The 25,888-nt window shown below is 43.8% G+C and overlaps 1 protein-coding gene across 1 annotated transcript; it reads left to right on the top strand.

The window, feature by feature from the left end:
- The first annotated feature begins 986 nt into the window (after positions 1 to 986).
- Positions 987 to 25,567, top strand: KNG1 (kininogen 1). Its single transcript, XM_024205610.3, has 10 exons — positions 987 to 1,281; positions 4,484 to 4,594; positions 5,573 to 5,657; positions 10,219 to 10,391; positions 12,142 to 12,249; positions 14,332 to 14,413; positions 16,608 to 16,765; positions 20,847 to 20,954; positions 22,075 to 22,158; positions 24,550 to 25,567. The coding sequence occupies exons 1-10, from the start codon at positions 1,087 to 1,089 to the stop codon at positions 25,390 to 25,392; spliced, it is 1,947 nt and encodes a 648-aa protein (XP_024061378.1). The 5' UTR covers positions 987 to 1,086; the 3' UTR covers positions 25,393 to 25,567.
- The last annotated feature ends 321 nt before the right edge of the window (positions 25,568 to 25,888 follow it).

Below are 25,888 nucleotides of genomic sequence, written 5' to 3'. Positions count from 1 at the left end.
GCTTAAAGGCCTTGCAAATTTTGCAGTGCTCAGCCTGGTGTGCCTCCCCCAGACACCTAAGTCAGGAGTCGTGGGGGTCACTCTTGGGCATAGATTTGTGGCAGATAGCGCAAGCCTTAAATCCCTGGGCTTGCGGCATGCCCTGCAGCCCAAGGCTTGAGGCTGGAACTAAATCCCAGTCACGTCTAACTAAACTGTACCTAGCTAACTTACTATTTAACAACAAACTGTCTAACTGGTAAAACTAGAATGCTAAGGGATCACTCGCAAGTTCCAACGCCGCCACGGACGGTAAGAAGGAACTGAAGGGGGGTTGGGCTGGCAGGGTACTATATACAGTGCCATAAGAGCGCCACTCTACGGGGCTCCTCTGCCGTCCCGACGGGAGATGCACCTTATTAGTAAACAGATCCCTGAAGATCACAGTGCTGCTGTCCAGAACCAGCACTTCTTGTCTCTGGGACATGATATGACCTTTTGGGTGTTTTTATAAGCCTTATGTAATAATTCATTCAGAGTGGGAGTTTTTATGTCAAAAAGTAACCAGCAGCGAGAGGGCTACCAAATGTTCTGAGACTTTCTCCTGAGGTCAGGGCCCTGTGCTGCTGATGCTGGGGATTCAGGGGCGGGATAGCTCAGTGGTTTGAGCATTAGCCTCCTAAACTCAGGGTTGAGAGTTCAATCCTTGAGGGGGCCATTTAGGGATCTAGGGCAAAAATCTGTCTGGGGATTGATCCTGCTTTGAGCAGAGGGTTAGATGACCTCCTGAGGTCCCTTTCAATTCTATGATCTAACCCTCTGACTCTAATGTGCAGAGGCGTATCCTGTTATCTTGATGGCAGGTGGACAACCTTGGTGTCATTAAAGTGACTGCACAAAGTTTGTTTGGATAAACCCAGAGGGTTGTTTGCTAGGCAAACAGGATATGATGAGAGTCCACCAACCCCATTTACCCACTTACTCTGTTTACTGACCGACTGCTTCTGAAAAAAACCCAAGAGGTTATTAAATCCCTACCAGGGGGTTCCCTTTTCATTTGTATTTGGAAGAGTCCCCCGATTTCAGAGGGGGCTTCTTTGTCCAGTTATGAAACTTTCCACTGTGCTAGTTCTCTGCTGCAGTTTTTTCTCTAGCAGAGCCAAGCCTCTTGCAACCCAGGATGCAGACTGTGATGACCCTAATGTCTTTGAAGCTGTGGACATAGCACTGAGAAAATATAATGGAGACAAAACAGATGGCAACCAGTTTGCTCTGTACATGGTGATGGAAGCCAAGAGAATAGTAAGTAAACTTTGCAAAAAGCATCTTTGAATTTTTTTTTTTTTTTTACTTATGGCCAGATTCTGCCCATCTCCCTCACGTGGAATCGCACCTTGGTCTGCATGATGTCCCAATGAAATCAAAGGAACTGGCTGCAGAGTAAGGTACTAATCGTCATGAAAAAGGGTAACAGAATCTGGTTCTGTGTCGTTCTCCTGTTCCTTAATAATACTGAGCCTTTACTCACACTAGTAAGCAGTTCCTGTCAGTGGGATTACTCCTAGCAGGAAATGCTCACTGAGGTGAGTAAAGGGTTCAAAATCTGGCCCTACGAAAAAAACGTTACATTCTTGTAATTAGGTCGAGGAAAGTACTAAAAGATCTATGAGTAAAGTAGCTCCATGGAAATCAAGGGGGATACTCAAGGAGTAACGAACTACTCAACATGAGAAATGGCAGCAGAATCTGGCCCTGTGTTTGCACTATATGGCAGGGTCTCTCAAGTGCCTTCGCTTGCAGTACTAAGGGGTCAATAGGTTGCAGGACTAAGTAAGGAAACCTGGTTTCTTTTCACAACTATACCACTGACCCAACAGTGTCACCTTACCAAGTCACTATGTGGGGATACTAACATTTACCCCTCGGGAGAGGGATAGCTCAGTGGTTTGAGCATTGGCCTGCTAAACCCAATGTTGTGAGTTTAATTCTTGAGGGGGCCACTTAGGGATCTGGGGCAAAACTCAGTATTTAGTCCTGCTAGTTAAGGCAGGGGGCTAGACTCAATGACCTTTCAGGGTCCCTTCCAGTTCTATGAGATAGGTATATCTCCATATATAGGGAGGAATCTTTGAGGCCTCCAAGAGAAGCATACTTATTATTAAAAGAAACTTGATGTGATCTTGTCTTGAAAAAAGCTGGTTGCAATGTGGAAAATATAGTTGCAAATAACTGATTTGACAAATGATAGAAACATTTTGAATCATTTGTGAATATTATGATGGTCTCCAGTCCTGAGTCACATATCTACCTAAAACATCAGTCAGTTTCTTGCTCATATATGGTGACAAGTCTAACAAAAGAGTATTTACTCCTGAGAACCACACAATGATGATGTTGCTATAAGGATAATGATAAGCACTATTTTACTTGGGAACAACATTAACGTCTTTCTACTGCATTGGATTTTAAAATGTAGATAATCAGAAACAATATATTAATAAGAATATTTAGCACTCAAAGATCTCAAAGCACTTTACCCAGATAAGAAACTGAGCTCGGAGAGGTGAAGTGTCTTGCTCAAGGTCATACAGTAAGCCAGTGTTACAGGTGGGACTGGAACCCACATCTCCTGATATCTAGACCCCCTTTCTCTAACCACTAGATGACATTGTCTTTTCTGGAAACAGAGTAAAAAATATTTCCTGTGTTTTCTAGACTTGCTATGAATCAGTTCATGCTAGAGAAAGGTGGTTGGAGGCACTTGAAGAGACTCCCAGAGCACAGTATCAAGTACTAAAGTCCCGCTTATGCAAACACTGCATTTGTTAATGTTAAGCACATAAGTCCAATCATCTTCAATTAGACTACTCACATGTTTAATGTTAAGCACATGCATAAGTCCTTGCAGAATCAGAGCCTTAATGACACCTCATTCCTTTCTAGTCTTCTGGTAATGCACATTGTTAATATTCATAACAGTCTATGCTGGACATTTTAATTTTAATATATACGTGTTTATTGCAGTCACTCTTTGCCTTTCCTTATCTAGACACACTGATTTAATTTTACAGAAGATCTGAAGTGAAAATGACGTGTTGCTTTGAATTTCTGATCCGTCTATGTTGGGGGGAGAGAAAGGGAGGAGCAAGAGGGAGGATTGCCAAAGCCCACAAGAGAGATTTGATCTGTTCTTAATTCTTCTTCTAAATATAGTCTAGATTTCTCTTATCACCAGTCCTGCAGTGCTGCAGTCATCAAGTAAATGGCTTATTATTACAAGTTCATGTACATTAATTGTTGATAAGATAATTAAACATAAAGGCTGGCTAGTGGAAGATTGAGCCTGCCCTAATTAAAGACATAGCTGGTGGCAATAATAATGAAATAAAATAACAAACAACGTAACATACGGCGCCAGCCCTTTCTCTCATTTACAGCCGTTCCTCGCTGAAGTAAAGTTATTCCACATTTACACCAATGTAACAGAGAGCAGAATTTGGCCCATTATAGCTCCTCGGCTGGTATAAATTGGCATCGCTCCATTAAAGTCAAGGACTCAAGCGGAGGATTCAGCCCATTGTGTTTTTTTTTCATCCTGCTTTACAGCCTGTGGAAATTATTTCATGCACCACTGAGCTGGAGCTACTACTTTGTGAGAAAGAACATTGGGCCAAATTCTGCTGTCAATAACACCAGTGTAAATCCGTCATAATTCCACTAAAATCAACTAGACTTTAACAGAGTTAACTGGGGTATAATGAAGACAATAATCCTCTTGCTATATCCAATTGAAACTGCAGGGAGAGTTTAATTCTGCTAAATGTAATTCCCCATGTTCAAATTTGGCCAAGAACAGAAGTTAATATAATAACTCATCTTTTATTATTAAATGCCACAGGATTCCTAGTGACTAAAAATGGTCATCCAAAAGATACATCTTCAAGAACTGCGGTGCCTTTTGATGCCACCTGAGGGCATTGATTCACCATTGAATTTGGAGGGTATGAGGAAGTGCCTCCTACTGAATTACCAACACCACATTAGCAGCATCTCAAGTATTTTCTCAGAAGGATCCCATCCTTCTACTGACCAGCCCCAACTATAATTAATAAAGGCTGACACAAGCACAATCCAATATGGTAGCGCTGCAGACCACCTAAGCAGCAGCTCATATTTGTTGAATCAGAGAGCATTTGAAATACTAGGATATAAAGGAGTTGAAAACATGACTGCTTTCTTGCACTATTTTTTCATCCTAGAGACAGTATGTGGAACAACCTAGGCAGTGGCTAAATAGAACAAATGATATAATTAGATATGTTAATTACTGAGTCAGAAAGATTTTGGAGATCTGCTCAATGGAGACATTAGCTAATTTAAAGCACACTTTATCATTCCTTGCTCTACACAGTACAGTATGAAAGCCCTTTGAAACCCTTATCCCCTCCAATGACTTGCTGTCTTATCACTATGCAAATGATGACTTGCATCTTGTTTTCTCCAGGCAGGCCCTGGAAAACAGTTCTTTGTGATGTACCGAATAAGAGAGAGCTCTTGTGCTGTTGGGGGAGATAGACTCTGGCAAGATTGTGATTACAGAGCATCTGCAGAAGCTGTAAGTGGCTGCCTTCTTTTAAAAAACTCTAAATATGGAAGTAGCAATGTAACCAGCAAGATACCAGACTCTTGGGGATAGAGTGCACTTCTGCTATAAGTGACTCTGAAAATGGTCTTGCGGGGTTCCATATTTATTGCGTCTCCGTGGAGTTGCAGAGGAAGTGTGCTCGGTTTACAAGTAAAATGATGCAGCCTGATTCTCCTCTCACTTATTCCTCACTGATAGCCATTCAAACCCAACCTGGTGTCTGACAGTCAAGCTGGGCAATCCCTTCTTGCATGCTATCACAGCAAGTAAGGTCCTGCAGGCCAAGTTATGCCCTCATTCACAAGTGTATAACCCTTGTTGCTGTCAATGGGATTGCACAGGTGTAAATGCTATCAGTTTGTATTCCTTTTGTCCACTAAACAATGGGGGCGAAAGACCTCTCTGGCTTCAAGATTAGGCTAGATAAGTTTATGGAGGGAATGGTTTGATGGGATAACGTGATTTTAGTCAATTAGGCAATAACGTGCCATCGCTGGTAAAATGTGGGTCCGGCTGGAGAATCTTGCCTGTATGCTCGGGGTTCTACTGATCGCCATATTTGGGGTCGGGAAGGAATTTTCCTCCAGGGTAGATTGGCAGAGGCCCTGGAGGTTTTTTGCCTTCCTCCGCAGCATAGGGCAGGGGTCGCAAGCTGGAGGATTCTCTGCGACTTGAAGTCTTTAAATCATAATCTGGAGACTTCAACAGCTGAGATAAGGGAAATTGGGTGGGTCAGCTTTTGTGGCCTGCATCATGCGGGAGGTCAGACTAGATTACCATAATGGTCCCTTCTGACCTTAAAGTCTATGAGTCTATGAGTTACACTTCCCAGTTGTGTTTTATTATTGCAATAAACTACCACAGGAGTATTTCACAGCATAAATATGGTGCTAACTGCATTTCTGCATCAGGTGGCTTAAAGACAAATGGTGTCATCTATGTTTGTAGGAATCAGGCGAATGTACAGCTCAAGTTTATGTTGACGAGACTGAGAAAATCAGTAACGTTACACAGGAATGCAGAATTATCCCAGGTATGTAACTGCTCAGAGTGGCATTATATAGTTGTATTGAATAAAAAGAACAACTACAAATTGCAAAAGAACTTTGTTGAGACTTCCAGGTAATTTTAAATCGTTGTTTTCAGTGTTGTTGTAGCTGTGTTGGTCCCAGGATATGAGACAAACAAGGTGAGTGATGTAATATATTTTATTGGACCAACTTCTGTTGGTGGACAGGACAAGCTTTTGAGCTTCGCAGAGCTCTTCCTCAGGTCTAGAGAAGGTCACCAGGGTGACCAAACTAAACACACAGTGGGACAGATTGTTAAGCATAAGGGATTCACACATTTTGTAGGAGACCACTTAAAAATGAAGCAAACAATTAACACCTCTGCAGTCACAGGGCAATGGAAAGTTAATAGGCATAGGGTGCATTACAAATTGTTGTAATAGGTCATAAGTAGGGCCCTACCAAATTCACGTCCATGAAAAACGTGCCACAGACTGTGAAATCTGGTCTCCCTCCGTGAAATCTGGTCTTTTACGTGCTTTTAGCCTATACTATATAGATTTCTCTGGGGGAGACTAGCGTTTCTCAAATTGGGGGTCCTGACCTAAAAGGGAATTGCAGGGAAGTGGCAAGGTTATTTTAGGGGGGTCACGGTATTGCCACCCTTACTTATGCACTGCGAGCTGGGCGGCCGGAGAGCTGCTGACCGAGGGCCCAGCTCTGAAGGTAGCAGTGCAGGAGTAGGTGTGGCAGTACCATACCATGCCATCTTTACTTCTGCGCTGCTGCTGGCGATGGCTGTGCCTTCAAAGTTGGGCTCCCGGCCAGCAGCCGTTGCTCTCTGGCCGTCCAGCTCTGAAGGCACCTCCGCTACCAGCAGCAGCGCAGAAGTAAGAGTAGCAGTATCGCAACCCCCTCTACAATAATCTTGTGATCTCCCTCCCCCCTCCCCCACAACTCCTTTTTGGGTCAGTACCCCTACAATTACACACCGTGAAATTTAATATTTAAATATCTGAAAACATGAAATTTACGATTTTTAAAATCCTATGACTGTGAAATTGACCAAAATGGACTGTGAATTTTGTAGGGCCCTAGTCATGAAACCAGCATCTCTGTTCAGTTCAGACTTCTTAGTGTCCAACAGAGTTATGAATTTAAGTTCTCAGGCTCGTCTTTTGGAGGTGTTGTGCATGTTTCCTTTGAGGATGAGGACTGATAGGTCAGCTGTGGAGTGATTGCTTTGTGAAAAATGTTCGCCTATGGGTGATAAGGTGTTTTTGTCTTTTATCATTTTTCTGTGTGAGTTCATTCAAGAGCATAGTGATTGTCTGGTTTCATCCACATAGTTGTTGTTGGGGCATTTGATGCACTGGATGAGATACACCACATGTTGTGTTAGGCAGATGAAGGACCCGTGGATCTTGAAAGGTGTGTTGTGAGGGTACTGACCAACATAACCATGGAGATATGTCTGTAGGTTTTCCATCTGTTGTTCTAGAAGGGTCTGGTGCTGCCTTGAGTTGACATGTCCTGCTCTGTGGGGAGCTTGCTTCTAATGATGAGTTTGGGGGTTCTTTGAAGGCCAGAAGAGGTGGTTCAGGAAAGATTTCTTTCAGGATATGGTCCCCATCAAATATGGGTTGTAATTGTTTGATGATAATCCATATGGGTTCTAGTGTCTGGTAGTAGGTAACAACTGAAGGTATGCAATTAGTGGGCGGTTTTTTTTCTGTTCTCCCAAAGTATTCGGGTGACCCATTCCATGATGCAATCTACTTCTCTGGCGGAGTGTCCTTGTTTAGTGAAAGTGAGGCAAAGTGTGCTCCAAAGACGGCATGCCAGCAGCACGCCTCCAAAGGGAGGTGCGCCACAGCCTGTTCGGGGAAGCTTAGCCTCCCTGGCCACTTACACTTTAACACACTTAAGTGAGGTATATGTCCTGGATTTTCTCTTTGGCGCACATTCTCTGCTCTCCACCGACAGAAGTTGTTCCAAGAAAAGATTTTACCTCACCTATCTTGTTTCTCAGGTAATTTTAAAGGTAGGAGCCTGCATCATTCCATTCATAACCTCACAAATTATTTTCCACAGGCTACTACAGATTAAAAATGAAATTCCACTCCACTTCCTTATGCAAGCATGTGTTGTGCCAATGGAACACTGGAAGATTGCTATTAAAAATACCTATTATCATGTAATGAAAACTAGAGTCATGGGCGGCATGTGACTCCTGCATCTGGGGAGGCTGGGCGTGAGTGCCAGAAGCTCCCTAGAAGTGTGGGGGGCCACTGGTACCCGGAGTGTGGTCCCACCCCCTGCTCCACCCTGAGGCCCACCCCCACTCCGCCCCAGACCCCGCTCATGCTTGGCCCCCTTCCCCGAAAACCCCCACACACCCACTGTTCTCACCTCTCTGCTCCATCTCCCCCGAGGGTCCCCCTGCCCACACCTCTCTGCCTCTGGGGGTGAAGAGGCGCAAGCAGCAGGCAGTGGGGCCGTGGGGAGGGGGTGAAGAGACATGAGAGGCAGGTGAGTGGGCCATGGGGGAAGCAAAGGAGAAGTGTGAGCGGTGGGTACCTCAGGAAAGAAGTGGAGCAGGGACGGGAAGAGGAACAGTGTGGTCGGGACCACAGGGGAAGAGCGGGACGTGGGAGAGGGGTCTTGGAGTGCAGCGTGGACTGGGCCCCGGCCGGGGCATCCTTTCGGAGGCAGCACTCCAAAGACAGCATGCCAGCAGCACGCCTCCAAAGGGAGGTGCGCCACATCCTGTTTGGTGAGGCCTAGCCTCCCTGGCCTCTTATACCTGCTGCTCATGACCAGAGTCTGCATGAAGAATGTTTTTTAATCCTTTACATTTCAGTCAAATCAAAACTGATTTTCACTGGACCAAAGTACATCTGTGACCGATGGACTAGATATCCCCCAAATTATAAGTCTCTATCCCCACCCCCTGAGGCACAACAGACGTTCAAATAGCTTTGCTACATGGCAAAAATGTATCTTTTTCACTTTCTTCATACTCAAAAATTGCTAAACTGGTTTTGCTCAAATTTACTCAGTGTCCATGTTTTACTACCAACTAAATCATATTTTGTTTCAGATACATTTGTAAGGCAATGGTGACATCTAGTTGCCAGGAAGGTTCATAAGCGGGATGTGCATTCCTTGGTTAACTCAAGGAAGGGATGCCTTTGATTTTGTTGTTTTGAAAGCTGAAAATCTACATTTTAATTGAATATATCAGCTGCGCAGCATCAGAGGCACAGCTGCAGTTTTGCAAAAAGTGTAGACGTTCTTCATTGCTCGTGAAAAGAGCTAACATTGTGGGTAAGGCCACAATCACTTTAGAACAGGATGTGCTGGATGTTCTTCTGCATTCTGATTTGTGACGGCACACACTGACAATAAGGTCAGCTACACTGGTGTAAACTAGGAGTAGGTAAATTACTTACAGTGGAGTTACTGCAGATTTACACTGGTGAGAGCAAAATGTTGTCCAATGACCCCTACAGGAAGAGGTAAACAATCGGGTCAGTCTGGTGACGGATTTCACAGCTCAGTCTCTAATGAGTGAGTAATATATTCCTCAGCCTTCACTAGTGGAACTTGTCCTTAAAGAGATATTGGGCCAGTTCCTTGGCTGGTGTAAGTTGGCATAGTTCCCACCAGCAGAGGATCTGGCCCACAGATTTTACTTAAATTCCATAGAGATCTGATATTGTCTCACGTTGATTCTCAAGGTCGCTGAATTATGGAATTAATTTATGCACTGAACTATGAAATTAATTTATGAAAATCCAACCCATGCTTACAAGGCAGGAAAGGGGGTTAATAAGATTAGTGGCAGGGAACAGAATCTGGAGCCTCCTCCTTCCAGATTACCTATTCAAATCCAGCCCAGGTTGGTGGTGCCTGAAAGTTGATTACACCTGGTAAGTGGTTGACAGCCGACGCTGGGGCAGTTCAGACAATGCATCTGACGAGTAGCTGGACCTGCATCTGTAGGGGAGATTCGAGTCATGATGGCCCACCTCAAAAGGTGCCAGCTGAAATTTTAATGTCAAGTTTTCCATTACAGTGTGGTGTGGAGTACAAGCACATTGAGCATGAACTCTCTGGTAAAAACCACAACCTCCTGGGGAATCTCCCTTTACTGCAGCTGCTGGCTGGGGGTGATGGATGACTTCCTCTCTTGCACAGTTTTAAAGCTGCATGCTGTATTTTCACATTAAAAGTAGAGAAGAGCCGGAAACAAAACTTTAGATCCAAAGACTCCTGAACTTGGGTGGGTGTAGGGTTTGGCATCTGAACTCCGATCTGGATCCAGATTTCAAAGGTGCCCATATAACTATATTGAACTGAGCCAAAAAGCCTGGTTCTGAACACCTTGAATATCCTTACCGGGGGGGGGCTGAAATCTGGATCTGTATTTTGCTGCTCAAGCTCTTCGCCAATCAAAAGGAATGAGGATTCTTCCTTAAACTCTCTCGCTGGTTCACCAAAAAAATTGGGAGCTAAACAATCAAAGCTGTTTTACTAAGCAAAAAGCTGAATTTTTTGGTTGGTTTGTTTTTTTTTCAGTTGAAGGAAAGGTGATTCTTTCCCATGTCCAATGTCTTGGATGCTATCATCCCATACCGGGGAACAGCCTACAATTGTTACCCATTTTGAGATACGCTATTCGGATCTTTAATAATCAGAGTGACCAATCCTCCCTTTTTGAAGTTGGTAAAATAATAAAAGCCTCCAGGCAGGTTTGTATATCAGATTTTTTCTTTATTTTATAAAAGAAGGTACTTTGGTTCTTTATATCTACCTGTAGTTAGTTCCATTTTACGACAGTAAAATATGTAACATAGCACTTTTAACTTCTATAGATGGGGACACTGAGGCACAAAAGGCTAAATGCCTGATTTTCAGTGGTTTTACCCATGGCTTCTGAACTGCTACTGAACATAGTTTGTCCTTGTCTCCAGTTTCAACTAAAACAGTGTCCAGCACTGGTACAGCTGTACACAGCACCAACATATATTGTCAGCAATTGGTATATTTTGTGGTTTAGACAAGTCTAGAGAAAGAAAGTGGTTCAGAAAAATAAAAAGCCCACACTCTGCCTGTGAGACAGAAGTGGATTTTGCATTTTGGTCTTCAGTGGGAATTTTGAGCATACAAGGAATGCCCATTCAAGTCCCCAAAGTTCCATGTCAATTTGTGTTCCATGAAAGGGTTACATATCTGTGCCAGGGACTCAGCTTAGGCATCGGTATGAGAGAGCTCTAAGCTGTTTCTGATTTGATTTTAAGTATTATATAACTTCACGCAATCTACGTTTACTTTTCCTTTGCATATTTGTATGCATTTATCTTTTTGTGTTGTTGCACAAGTCAGTTTGAGCAGCGGTTTAACTTGCTCAAAATATCATGAACCAAATCAATTGTATTAAGAAACCAATTTCCACCCCTTCTTTGTTAATGGCATCGATCACCTTAGCTGCAAGACACAGGGGCCAACACATTCCTTAATCCAAGGGGGGCTGCAGTGGAGCAGCTGGAGAGGGGATTGCTACACCACCTACGCACTCTAAACAGTCTTCATGTCAGACTAGAATAAATTAATTAAAGGATTTCATTGGGATGGACTGGGGAAGGAATATTATGTATTTTTATGTTGATCCAGCATCCCTATCACTTCTGCATATGGGGCCTGATCCAAAATCCACTGAAGTCAATGGGATTAGGTCTGCTGTGATGCAGAGCGGATAAGGCTACTCTGCTGTTCCATGAGTTGGGAGCAGTAGTCACAAACAGTGAGCTGCATCCTGGCATCCTGGGTCCAGGCTGGGGGATGGATTTTGCCTCCCCCCTTTCCAGAACTTCACTTGCATAAAGTCAGAGTATTTGGGATTCATGTGGATTAGGTAAACTGCATCCTTACAGCAGATATCATTGGAAGTTGCCATTTAACAAACAAGAAAGTGACTAAAATCCTGAACAAGATAGAAGAAAATGCCCAAGGCAGATACAATTCTTAGTAAATAATAATTGCAGCACACCTGATAATAAATGACACCTACAACTCAAAGTTGCATTATTCAGATATTGTTATGCCATGTGCTATACCTAGGATCATAGGAATTGTCACACCAGATCAGACCAGTATCCGCTAGTCCAGTAGCCAGTATCAGATACTTCAAAGGAAGATGTAAGAAACCCTGCACTGTGAAGTGGGTGGGGGAGAGGATTGGAATCTGAACCTGGATCTGGTTACAAATTTCACAGCTAGCCCCTATGACTCAGTTTACCCTTCTGTAAAATGAGAATAATAATTTCCTGCTGCACTGGGCTTTGGTGTGGTTTAATGAGTGCAAAGCAATTTGAAACACTTGGATGGAAGGCATTACAGATGGGCAAAGAATTATTATCATCTTGCTATTTATTTGGTGATTTTATTTAATAGTTTTTCTTTCAAATATATATTGAATTATCTCCTAAATATTTGTTCCAGGTGGTGGCTGGATGGAATTATGCAGTTGAATATGAAGTCGAGGAGACTAATTGCACCAAGAATAATTTTCAGGATTTAAGTCCTGAGTGCAAACCCCTTGTTGGAGGTGTAAGTGGTATTCACGTACAGTTTATCAAAACAGCTTCTTATGTTGGTAATTAATTACTAAGATTCTGATTCAGCAAAGTATTTAAGCACCTGCTTAACTTAAGATATGTCTACACTGCAATAAAACACCTGCGGCTGGTCCATGTCAGCTGACGAAGCTTAGGCTGCAGGGCTATAAAATTGCAGCATAACTGTCCAGGCTCTGGCTGGGTCCCAGAGCCCAGGCCCCAGCCCGAGCCCAAATGTCTACACTGCAATTTTATAGCCCCGCAGTCTGAGCCCCGCAAGCTCAAGTCAGCTGACACAAGTCAGCCATGGGTGTTTTATTGCAGTGTAGCCATAACCTTAAAGTCAATGGAATTTAACCACAGGCTTAAAAGTTAAACATGCGCTTAAGTGCCATGCTCCTTAGGAATGGATTTAAGCACATGTTTAAGTCCTTTGCTGAATCAAAGCCTAAAAAGGCCATGCCCCTGAAATGTTTGCAAATTCTCTTATGCAGCCTGGCCAAGGGAGCTGCATTGGGAGAGCAGGAATGTGGAAATTAAAATGCTTCAAGCAGGTATTTCTTAGGAAAAGCAAGTCGCTAAATTACTGTTATCTGCACTGCAGTCTATATGGGAAAACTTCTAAGGATATGATAAATAAATACACATGCTCCAGCTAGGCTGTGCCATAAGTTACCAACTGCCTTGGTTATAGGTACATCTTTCAGGAGAATGGTTGAAACAGTCATTCTTTTTCTCCCCAACTGCGGCTAGTGGTGGCAAAAATTGTCTTGTGGATGGAAAAGACCATGCTACCAAAACTCATTTCACCAAAAACTAGTTGTTACAAACAAGCGCCTCTGCAGAATACCTTTCCTGTTGCTCATGGGTACCTTGAGAATGCTACCCAATTTTAGAAGTGTTGATGGAAAGGATAAGAAATGACTGCATAGTGAAAGAAGACGGGAGCAGGGTCAGACTATCTGGATTCAATTTCTGGCTCTGACACTGACTTGCTCTTTAACATTCAACAAGTCACTTAACCTGTCTGAGCCTCAGTTTCCCCATCTTTCAAATGGGATATCTGCCTATGTCACATGTATTCAGGAGGGCTACCAGTAATGGCATGTAAGATTGACCCACATATGGCCTGTAAGACTGGGCCTTAGCCATATAATATCTGAACCACTGAACTTAGCTGCCCATTGGTAGGTATTAGCAGGATAAGTAAGTCCCTTCAGCACATATCCAGTAGTTGTAACCTCACACCAGTACTTCTGAATTGCTATCTTATGCTGCAAGTTTTACTAGTGTGCGCCCCGGAAATTGCTCACAGCAATATTAGAAAGACTGGCCCCTCAGGGTATGTCTACACTTCAGTGTAAGCCCAGAGTTCGAACTCAGGCTCAAGCCTAACTCCCCTTCTGTCTGACCACAAATCGCACTCACCCAGGGCACGGACCCAGGCTCCCAGAACCTCATGGGCATGACTCCAGTGGGGCTGTATCTACACAGCAAAGCAATAGGGCTTGAATCCTGGGTCCTGGCTTGACTCAGGCTCAGACCCTCCATGCCTGGGGGGTCCTGGGTCTAAGCCCTGGGTTGTGTGTAGACAGAAGAGGGTAAGGCTTGAGCCTGAGTTCGAACCCTGGTCTTACACTGCAGTGTAGACATACCCCAAGGGTATGATTCTGTAGGTACTAGGCATTCTAACCTCCCATTGACGTTAAAGGGAATCAAGGGAGTTGTTCAGTACCTTTCAGGACCAAGTCAAAACCGGTCCCATTAATTTATCAATATCTATCTATAAAGGGCTCTTCCTATTTTCTCAGGAGGATTTCCCAAGGTCATCTTTTCTCCTGATCAGAAATCACTGAACCTGATTTTGATCTCATTCACACCAGTGTAGATCAGGAGAAAATGCACTGGAGACAATGGAGACCGACCAGTGTACAAGACAACACAAGTAGGTCTCTCATCTCTCTCTGCACGACCTAGCGTTTGTTTGCTGTGAAGGAGGACATCAGGACATTTACAAATGTGCTTGTTAAGTATTTCTAAGAGAAAATAAAGAGCTTTTCTTCCCCCAACCCAGCATGTAGGTACCTGTGAAGCCAAGGCCTACGTGGATCTTAGTGACACACTTGTGGATGTTGCACAGAAATGCAAGTTTCCAGGTATGTGACAACCATCTGTCAATTCAAAAATGTTAATAGTTGGTTACAATTACAAACTGATGAACAATAAAAATGCCAAGGAACTAAAAAAATCATGGAAGGGGAAAAGCTACTCTGCTGGCACAGCAAAACAATAAGGCCTTTTCCCCCCACAATGGAATATTAACAGATAATTTTCTCATTTCCTACAAGTATTGAAAATGCAGGGGAAAGTTCTCTTCTCTGATCTTTACGCTGCCATACATCTATGACATGTGAAGCTGGCCGCTGAACCCTGAATGGGGATCAGCAGGGTTAAGCTCAAGGTCAAACCCACCATGAAGATCAGCAAGGCAGCTCAGAGAGTATACTTATCCCTCTAAACTTTATTTACAGGTAAAATAAACACCCCTATGTCTTTCCTCCTCCACCATCACCACTATCACTAGGAGATATCCTTTAAAGAGAAGTCATTATCACATAGTATCTTCAGTAAGCAGTTTTATCTGTCGTGTTTCCAGAAGAACTGTATTTTCCCAGGAGCTCTGATCTACCCCTCCAAGTAGTAGAGCTGCAGTGGGTCTCAATCAGGGGTACACGTACCCTGGGGGGTACGCAGAGGTCTTCCAGGGGGGACGTCATCTCATCTAGATCGGGGTTCTCAAACTTTTTCTTGCTGAAGCCCACCCCAATATGCTATAAAAACTCCACAGCCCACCTGTGCCACACAACTGGTTTTCTGCATATAAAAGCCAGGGCTGGCATTAAGGGATAGCAAGCAGAGCAATTGCCTGGGGCCCCATGCCACAGGGGCCCCCATGAAGCTACGTTGCTCAGGCTTCAACTTCAGCCCTGTGTGGCAGGGCTCAGGGCCCCGGGCTTCAGCTCCATGTGATGGGGCTTTGGCTTTCTGCCCTCGGCCTCAGTGAGTCTAACGCTGGCCCTGCTTGGCGGACCCCCTGAAACCTGCTCGCGGCCCCCCAGGGGGCCCCGGACCCCTGGTTGAGAACCACTGACCTAGATATTTGCCTAGTTTTACAATAAGCTACATTAAAGGCGCTGTTATACAGCTCTATATACTATATACTGAAATGTAAGTACAATAGTTATATTCCAATCAATTTATTTTATAATTATACGGCAAACATGAGAAAGTAAGCAATTTTTCAGTAACTGTGTGCTGTGACACTTGTATTTTTATGTCTGATTTTGTAAGCAAGTTGTTTTTAAGTGAGGTGAAACTGGGCTACGGAAGACAAATCAGACTCCTGCAAGGGGTACAGTAGCCTGGAAAGGTTGAGAACCACCGATTTAAAGAACTTTCACAAAGATACAGATATATGAAGAAGGGGAAAAAAGGCATAAAGGAACAATCCCTTTAACATGCACGAATTATTACTCCACATTCACAACTTGATTTTGTATGTACATCGCCTCCTTAAATCAAAGAGCCATAGCCACTTTGGCTGGTGCTCTCAGAACCTGTCAACTGGACTCAAGAATTCAACTAGTGCTATCGCTGTTTTTATTTCATGTTACATCACTGTCCTTCATTCGATTCTTAAATTTGATAACTTGGAAACTTAGTTTCTTTTCAGGGGTAAATTATCCCACCTACACCTGATTATTACCCAGCACCATACCTCTGACCAGACCATTTTGTTTATTGTCACTTCTTTCTAGTCTTCTATTAGGACATAGATTGTTACCATTCCAAGATTTTAGATCTGCAGGTACAGGGTCACTACATGTAGCATGTGCTGCTTCCCCACCCATTCATAGACTTGTTTTGCTTCAAGGAATGATTATGTAATTCTTCAAACTACAATCACTCATTGCACTCAGAGATTTCAGGGATGAAAGGAGCCTCCTGTTTCCTCTAGTCCAGCCCATCACCCAAGTTCAGATGTTTCTCCTCTAGCAGTCACTTGCCACCCTCAATTTGTACTCTCATTTCCATGAGGAGCAATGTATTGATCAAATGCACTGTTTGACCCTCGGCGCCTAAATTCTGCTTTATCCTGAACACATCATTGATGTGACAACACAAACATCTACCAAATCAAGCCCCAAAATATTTTAGGTCCCACCCTAGCAGACTCAAACGTAGCCAGGCTTGGCAGAGAGAAATTTCTCCCTCAATAGTTTGCCCAAGCCCAATGTACACTGAATCTTTTGTTCCTTAGATTTACTTGAAACCTGATGTTTCTTTCAGTTGAATTGCCTCCCATTTGTCTTGGCTGTCCAAAGACCATCCCAATTAACAGTAAAGAACTGGAGGAACCACTGAGGGCTTCCCTGGAGAAGTATAATGAAGAGAGCAATGACGACTTCTATTATAAAGCTGAAGCAATATTACATGCCACAGTGCAGGTTGGGATTCTTCTTTCCTTTTCATGTTCAGTTTTATTTAGGACCACCTCTCCATATTTCGTAGAGATGGGCCAAGGATATGGTGATGCCGGGGGTCAGGACTGAATCAGGGTTAAGGTTTGGATTTGGGTTTGAAATCTTGGGAGCTGGTCTATCTGCCTAAGCGTTTATACCACTTTGATCACTAGGGTATCTGAATGCCCATTCTTGAAAATTTCAGCCATCTTAGGATGCAGCCAAAAGGATCCCCAAAAAAATCCATCAACATATTTTTTATGTCTGATCTGGACCCAAAACAATAGGGCAGGGTTCCGATTAAGGAATCTGGTGTTCGTTACACCCCTCTTCTTTACCAAACCTTTTGGCATCATTTCATACAACATCAGAAATAGAAAAGACCTATGAGTAAGATCATCCAGTCCTTCCTCCAGGTAAGCATTCTATACCATATATTCTCTGTTGGCTATCCTACAGTAGTTTTTAAAATCCCAAGCAATGGAGCCTTCACTATTTTCCTGAGAAATCTGTTAACTTACATCCTGAGTAACGCTCCAGAGCAGTGGTGGGCAACCCATGGCCCATGGGCAGGTAATCTGCTGGCGGACCACAAGACGGTGTTTACATTGACCGTCCACAGGCATGGCCGCCTGCATCTCCCAGTGGCCGCAGTTCGCCGTTCCCGGCCAATGGGAGCTGCGGGAACGAGGGCTGTCGATTAATCGTAGTTAACTCACGCAATTAACTCAAAAAAATTAATTGTGATTTAAAAAATTAATTGCGATTAATCACACTGTTAAACAATAGAATACCAATTGAAATTTATTACATGTTTTTGAATGTTTTCTACATTTTCAAATATATTGATTTCTATTACAACACAGAATACAAAGGGTACAGTGCTCACTTTATATTATTATTTTTTATTACAAATATTTATCCTGTAAAAATGATAAACAAAAGAAATAGTATTTTTCAGTTCACCTCATACAAGAACTGTAGGGCAATCTCTTTATCGTGAAAGTTTAACTCACTAATGTAGGGGTTTTTTTGTTACATAACTGCACTCAAAAACAAAACAATGTAAAACTTTAGAGCCTACAAGTCCACTCAGTCCTACTTCAGCCAATCACTCAGACAAACAAGTTTGTTTACATTTACAGGAGATAATGCTGCCTGCTTCTTATTTACAATGTCACCTGAAAGTGAGAACAGGCATTCACATGGCACTTTTGTAGCCGGCGTTGCAAGATATTTACGTGCCAGATGCGTTAAAGATTCGTATGCCCCTTCATGCTTCGGTCACCATTCCAGAGGACATGCTTCCATGCATCAGTCTGCTCTGCTTTGGATGGTTTTCGAGCAGAACCTGTTCATCAGCGTGGACGCATGTCCTCTGGGATGGTGGTTGAAGCATGAAGGGACATATGAATCTTTAACGCATCTGGCACGTAAATATCTTGCTACGCCAGCTACAACAGTGCCATGCAAATGCCTGTTCTCACTTTCAGGTGATGTAAACAGGAAGCGGGCAGCATTATCTCCTGCAAATGTAAACAAACTTGTTTGTCTGAGTGATTGGCTGAAGTAGGACTGAGTGGACTTGTAGGCTCTAAAGCAGGGGTGGACAAACTTTTTGGCCCAAGGGCCACATCTGGGTATGCAAATTGTATGGCAGGCCATGAATGCTCACAAAATTGGGGTTGGGGTAAAGGAGGGGGTGCGGGCTCTGGGGTGGGGCCAGAAATAAGGAGTTCAGGGTGCAGGAGGGGGCTCAGGGCTGGGGCAGGAGGTTGGGGTGCGTGGGGTGGGATGACGGCTCCAGCTGGAGCGGGCTCTGGGGTGGGGCTGGGGATGAGAGGTTTGGGGTGTAGGAGGGTGCTCCAGGCTGGGACCAAGGGGTTTGGAGTGTGGGAGGATGCTCCGGGCTGGGGCAGGGGGTTGGGGGGCAGGAGGGGCTCAGGGGTGCAGGCTCTGGGTGGCGCTTACCTCAAGCAGCTCTTGGAAGCAGCGGCATGTCTCCCATCCAGCTCCTACGCGGAGCTGTGTCCAGGCAGCTCTGCGCACTGCCCCATCTGCAGACACCACCCCTGCAGCTCCTATTGGCCACAGTTCCCAGCCAATGGGATCTGTGGGGGTGGTGCTTGGAGTGGGGACAGCGTGCAGAGCCCCCTGGCTGCCTCTACGCAGAAGAGCCAGATGGGGACATGCCAGGGCTTCCAGGAGCCGCACAGATCTGCGGCACGTGCACACAGAGCAGCCCCCGACCCTGCTCCCCGGCTGGAGTGCTCCAGCGGGGCAAGCCCCAGACCCCGCACCCCAACGGGAGCTTGAGGACCAGGTTAAATCAGCTGGCGGGCCAGATGTGGCCTGCAGGCCACAGTTTGCTCACCCCTGCTCTAAAGTTTTACATTGTTTTATTTTTGAACGCAGGGGTCTTTTTGTACATAACTCTACATTAGTAAGTTCAACTTTCACGATAAAGAGATTGTACTACAGTACTTGTATTAGGTGAATTGAAAAATACTTTCTTTTATTTTTTACAGTTCAAATATTTGTAATCAAAAATAAATATAAAGTGAGCACTGTACACTTTGTATTCTGTGTTGTAATTGAAATCAATATATTTGAAAAAGTAGAAAACATCCAAAAATATTTAAATAAATGGTATTCTATTATTGTTTAATCGTGCAATTAATCGAGATTAATTTTTTAATTGTGCGATTAGTCACGATTAATTTTTTTAATCACTTGCAGGGCCGGCTCTAGGCACCAGCATCCCAAGCATGTGCTTGGGGCGGCGCTTTTCAAGGGGCGGCACTCTGAGGTTTTGGTTGGTTTTTTTTTGCTTTTGCTTTGGTGGCAGCACTCCAGCTTTTTGTTGTTGTTGCTGCTTGGGGCGGCAAAAAACCTGGAGCCGGCCCTGATCACTTGACAGCCCTAGTTTACACATGGTATGTGATTAAAACAAAACAATCCTCATCTTCTCCACTTCACCAAAAATATCAGTCTCAACGCCCTGATTGTTTGCCTCTGCCACAAAAGTCTGTGTGCCTCTTCCACATTGCCCCAGACACATGGTTCACCCTTCCTGAGCTGGTCTGAAAGGTCTCTATCCACTTTCTCCTCATTGACATGCTTCCTTATTGATCTGTTTCAGCACTCACTGAAGTCAATGGAAAGTCAATTACCTCAATGGGCACTGGATCAGTCCCCAAGGCCCACTTCTTCTGTGAAGCTAACAAAAAATTAGCCAGCTAACAGATTTGTTAAACAATGTCACAATATTAAAAACACTTCTAGCCCACCATGGCATGCACTAGCCTCGCAGAGCAATCCACATGATCTTATTGATCTTACCTGTGCTTCCTTCTTCAACTCTGTCCCTATTGTCTAGAAACCCCCTTGTTATATTATGAGTGAAATTAGTATATAAATAGTTTCAGGGAAGGAAATGTGGGTGAAATCTTGGCCCCATTGAAATCAATGACAAACTCCCACTGACTTCAGTGGAGCCAGAATTTCACCCCATGTCTGTTGTTTCTACTGGGAGGTGCTTACCACCCTTTGGAGTGTGGTAAAAAATACTAAATAATAACAACAACAAATCAACTGTCCCAGGCACATTAATGAACCATTACAGTTTAGCTCTTTAATGTGTTTGGCAAATAGTTTGTTTTTCACTGAGGTTATATTTATCAGACTCTTCATTTTACCTCACCTAACTTCCCTTCCCTTATATTTGGCTCCCTACAGTGGTGTCTCTTAATTATTTCCTTCATTAGTAATGAAATTCCTGCAGTAAAACAAAGCCAGAATTGTGGACCTCACGTTCTTTTGACCTTTTTGTCTCCTCCAATTTCAGTGCTATGATGATTTTTGAGGGCAGAATGGGAGTAAAGAAGATAGGTCAATTAGAAATGTATACTGATTGTCACTTTTACAGTCAAAGGGTTTTGTTTGTGTGTTTTTATGCACATACCCCTGGTGGGAAGGTGTTCAGTTTTTAGAGCACTGTCTTTTCTGTGAACCTCTTGTAATAAAAGCACATTTAATGAGGAAAATCTTCTTACTGATTTTTCAGGTGGTTGCTGGACAAAATTATAATATAACATTTAGAATTAGGAAGACAAACTGCTCAAAGACAGATGTCAAGAAACTGAATGAAGATTGTACGGCTACAATAGACGGTGTAAGTGATTGGGATGCTGTAGACCACCAAGTCAGAGGGATGGCTCCAAATTAATCCAATTGAATTGCACCAGAGATGATCATGTTGTAAAAAAAAAACCCCAAAAACAAAAATAACCCCCACCAAACCAGCAACCCAGGTTTGGTGTTTTTATTAGATAACTTCAATTGGCCTTTGCTACCACTAGTCAGCCAGATCAATAAATGCTAGTCATTCCTCAATAAACTGAGGGAGTTTTCTCTCCTAGCATTATCTTTACCTTTATCATTAGCTCTGTGTGTGACCCAAGATATTGCCAAGGACAGCAGAAAGAGTTGCTTTGGTGGAGTCACTCCAACTGCACAATCTGTCTGCTTAATGCAAAGCTAATTGGATAATTTTTTGACCATTTTATGGGTTGTGGATTCAAAAAAGAAAGGGGGGGAGGGTACTACCAGGGTGTGGGCAGGCTGATGTTGCGGGAGTGGAGTGCTCCTATGGCTAGGGGCTGGCACACTTGGGGCAAAGGGAGGTATGCCAGTTGGCTGCTGTTGGGGTCGAACGATGGGTTAGGGCTGCTGGAGGGAGCACTTCTAAGGTTGGGGAAGAGGGCCTGGTCAGGAGGATGGTGCTGATGGGACTGTTTGTAGCAGAATGGTGGTGGGTGGATCTCCCCACCACACACACACACTTTCTCCCACCTGGAAGAGCTCATTTCTGAGGGTTGAAAAATACTATGGCAAGGCGCAGTAAAGTCAGTTCCACCGAGGCACCCAGTAACAATGGCCACTTTTGAAATGTTTGACCTTAACCTCTCTGTACCTCAATTTCCCCATCTTAAATAGCAATAATGACATCAACATTTACCTACCCTCAGGGGTGCTATGAGGATTACCTAGCTAATGCTTATAAAGTACTTTGGAGATGAAAAGTGCTGAGAATTAGCGTTATGAGTTGAACAGATAAGACAGATGGATTCCACAGATATTCACATAAAGCTCCAAATATAATAAGGTCTTTAAAAGGGTCACTAAAATTGTATAGCCTTATTCATACATAAGTCTGTTCCCATGTTTGTGACATATTGTTGTTTTAAGAGCTCATGTTGGCTTTGTTTGTTTGTTTGTTTGTTTGGTGACAGGAATCTTTGGGATGCACAGCACAAGTTTATGTGATACCCTGGACAAAGACAGTACGCCCTAAGGTTAGCTGCAGCAAAGAGCAGGTACGCATTCTCAATAAATATATTATTTCATTTCAAACTACTTACAACTCTATATGCGAAATCTGTAGTGAGGAAATATTTGTATCCCTTTATCTGTCTCCCAAAACATCCAGTTCTCAGATTAGCTCATGTTTTTATCCTCAGATTAGCTCATATCTTGTATTTTTAAAGAAAGGCAAATGATCACTTCTAATCATCTTAGTAATGTGACCATTCCTCTCGCCCTCTGACCTCAGTGACCCAGGCTGAGCTAATGCAATGCATGAGATGAGATGCTGGGCTAAGTAAGGATACGTCTACACTGCACTTGGAAGCAAGCCTCGCGGCCCAAGTCACAACATCAAAGCACTGTCTACACAGATATTTTCAACGCAGTAGCAGGAGTCCTGCTAACACAAGTCTGTGGTCCTGGACTGGGAAGCTCACTTCCAGGTGCAGTTTAGACATACACTGAGAAACTGCAGAAGGTGCAGAATAAGAGAGCAACATTACCATGAGTATAGAGACTATTCTGCCTGCCTGATGATTGGTTCTTTGCAGGATCTATCATGCTCAATTCTGTGAGATGCTGAGCACCGTCAATCCCCATAGATGTGTATGTTGATTGAGTTTGCAAACTGGGTTGGACAGGAACCAAACCATGTTGGATATTTGATGTAGAAAGGGCAATAAACTTCTGTGGATCAGCTGAATAGATATTCTTACAAAGGGTGTTCTATATTAGTTTAGACAGGGAGGGCTCCGTTCTGGTCACCTGGTATCAAACACAGAAGTTTTGTAGCATAGACATTAACCTATGTTTATTATTCTCTAGTGACCCCATACAATACAGATCTTCAAACCAGAAACTAAAAATTCAATAAGTAATACTTCACTTAATAAAATAAGCCAGGTCTTTGTTTCGTGCCTGCTTTGAGACTAGACTGAAGTGTGCATCACAATCCTTCCTCAGTACGATATTCTGTGCTTATAGCACAAGCATTTTAGTTCCATAATTCAAAAGTATTGTTCACAGTCTAAGGCCTTGGCTACACTTGCAGCTGTACAGCGCTGTGAGGTAAACCTGTCTTCGTACAGCTGAGTAGGGAAAAGCGCTGCAGTCTGTCCACACTGACAGCTGCCAGCGCAGTGGTGTGGCCACACTTGCAACATTTGCAGCTGTGTTGGGAGCGGTGCATTATGGGCAGCTATCCCAGCATTCATGTGGCTGCAACGTGCTTTTCAAAACGGGGGCGGGGGGGGATGGATTGTGACAGGGAGTGTGGGAGGAGAGAGAGTGCTTTTTGGAGCATGTCAGCTCTCTATTTTGCAAGTTCCGAACTCCCAGCCCCCTGCTCATTCATTTACTCACTCAAAGCAAGCTGCAAACTGTTTGCTTTTCTCTGTGGTACGAGCTTTGAAACCGGCACTTCCGCATTCCTGCAGCCGGTCACAACAATGGAGAGGATTGGCCACTTGACAAGGTGATTAGTACAGCGCTGCAAGCGTTTACACTCACACCCGTGAGTCACAGCCACTCCGCTGCAGCTGTTATTCCTCTCAGGGAGGTGGAGTACCTGCAGCAGTGTACCCAGGGAGATACAGTGCTGTAAGTGCCCTGCCAGTGTGGACGGGGAGTGAGTTACAGCGCTGGGGGAGGCTTTACAGCGCTGTAACTTGCAAGTGTAGCCAAGGCCTAAAACCAGGGCCGGCTCCAGGCACCAGCTTAACAAGCAGGTGCTTGGGGCGGCCAAGGGAGAGGGGCGGCACCTGCGGCAATTCGGGGGCAGCAAGTCCCTCACTCCCTCTAGGAGCGAAGGACCTGCCGCTGAACTGCCGCCGCCGATGGCGGCTTTTTTTTTTTTTTCCCATTGGTGCCGCCGGGCGGGGGCTTTTTTTTTTTTTTTGCTTGGGGCGGCAGAAATGCTGGAGCCGGCCCTGCCTAAAACCGCTGTATAAAGCGTGTCAACACTTGTCCTACTGTACTGTACTATTCCATCCTAAAGGTGGCTGGATTTCAGTGATGAGTGAAGTGTTTTCTTTAGCTAGAATCTCTAAAACACTATGAAGTGTTGTTATTATCACCCTTATAGATATACATGGCTATCCAGCTTAGTTCACGAGATCTGTTAACAACATATTTTTGTTAATTGATTCACATTTACACATCATCTGCAATTTGCTAGTTCTCAAATATTTGAAACTAAGGCAGGCAGTCAACAAAGAACCCCCCCCCCCACACACACACACCCCGGCCCCCCTTCTTTTTAAGCACTATTTTTTAAAAAACTTGGCAAGAGATGTCTACCTTTTACATTGCAACCACAAGCAGAATTGTTTCAAATGGTGTACTATGTGTAAATACTAAAATTATTGCAATATATTTGTCTAATATCTCCTGTTCCTTTTTAGAATCTATTAATGAGAAGGCCTCCAGGCTTTACTCCTTTCCGATCTCTATATAAGGAAGCTGAAACCATTCAACACACCCCCCAAATTGAAAAGGGACCTAGAGAAGGACAAGCCCCTGCCAGGGGGGCAGGAAAAGATGTTAGGCATGAACCAGCACATGAACAGGGTCACAGACATGATACTGGGCATGAACCAGAACATGAAAATAGATGTGGACGTGGACATGGACATGAGGGTGAACACAGGTGCAGACATGATATTGGGTGTGGAACAGAACATAAACATGAGGATAAACATGGATGTGGGCACGGGCATGGAAAACATAAGGATAAGCAAAAGAAGATAAAGCACAAACATAAACATTCAAAAGATGAATCTTCTGAAGAATCCCATGAGAAGGTCACTAACCAAAAGGAGACACTGCTAGCTGCAGTAGCTGAAATAACCGAAGGTACACAATCTCCTAAGCCTGATCTGGTAGAGCTAGATGTGCTATCTAGTACTCAGCAGTCCGCAGTAGATCCAACTTATGGTTTTACTGAGATCTCTGATCTCCCTACAGAAATCCCTGATCTCCCTGCAGAACCAGACAGCCCTGGAATTATTCCCAATATTCCTTTATTTGATGGGTTGCCAGATCTCCCAGAACCATCTGTCCCAAAGTGTCCAGGAAAGCCATGGAAACCAATCATAAACCTCTCAACTACTACTAACAAACCTAAAGTACTGACAAATGAGGATCTTTTACCACATCCGTCTGAAGACACCACCCCAGTACCAGAAAAAAAAGCACCTACCCCCCAGAGCTCAGGTGATTTTGACCTCTTGGATATTCTACTGTAATTCAAACAATTTATAGTCCATTTTTTAGGCAACAAACAGAAAATCATAAAAATTATTTTCTTTTGAAATGTATATTATAAAGCAGTGGTTCTCATTTTGTTAGCTATGATACTTAAAAGAGTCACCAGCAGTTTTCTGGAGGAATTGAGAGCATGAACCAATTCTCTGTGCCTGACTCTCTCCTTACACAGGTGTAGATCAGGAGTAACTCCATTAAAATCAATGAATTATACTGGCATAGAAAAAGCATAAGTGAGAGGAAAGGCCACTTTTCTCTAGTTTTCTGCCGAAGTGGATTTATTCAGTTACTTGCAACTCATCATCCTCACCTCAGATGCCAGAAGCACACTAAGAACCACTGCACGGATTCCATCGCACCATGTTTGAAACATTGTGGGAACCAGTATAAAGAATTCTGGGAGTCATCTGAGGAAATCCAGTCAAATGAAGCTTGAAAAGAGGGCACAGTATGAAACATGGTGAGAATCCCTTCCTT

Source organism: Terrapene carolina, unplaced genomic scaffold (genome assembly GCF_002925995.2).
Source record: "Terrapene carolina triunguis isolate 2854851 unplaced genomic scaffold, T_m_triunguis-2.0 Scaffold88, whole genome shotgun sequence".
Classification (NCBI taxonomy): domain Eukaryota; kingdom Metazoa; phylum Chordata; order Testudines; family Emydidae; genus Terrapene; species Terrapene triunguis.
This window is presented reverse-complemented; position numbering and strand designations above follow the sequence as displayed.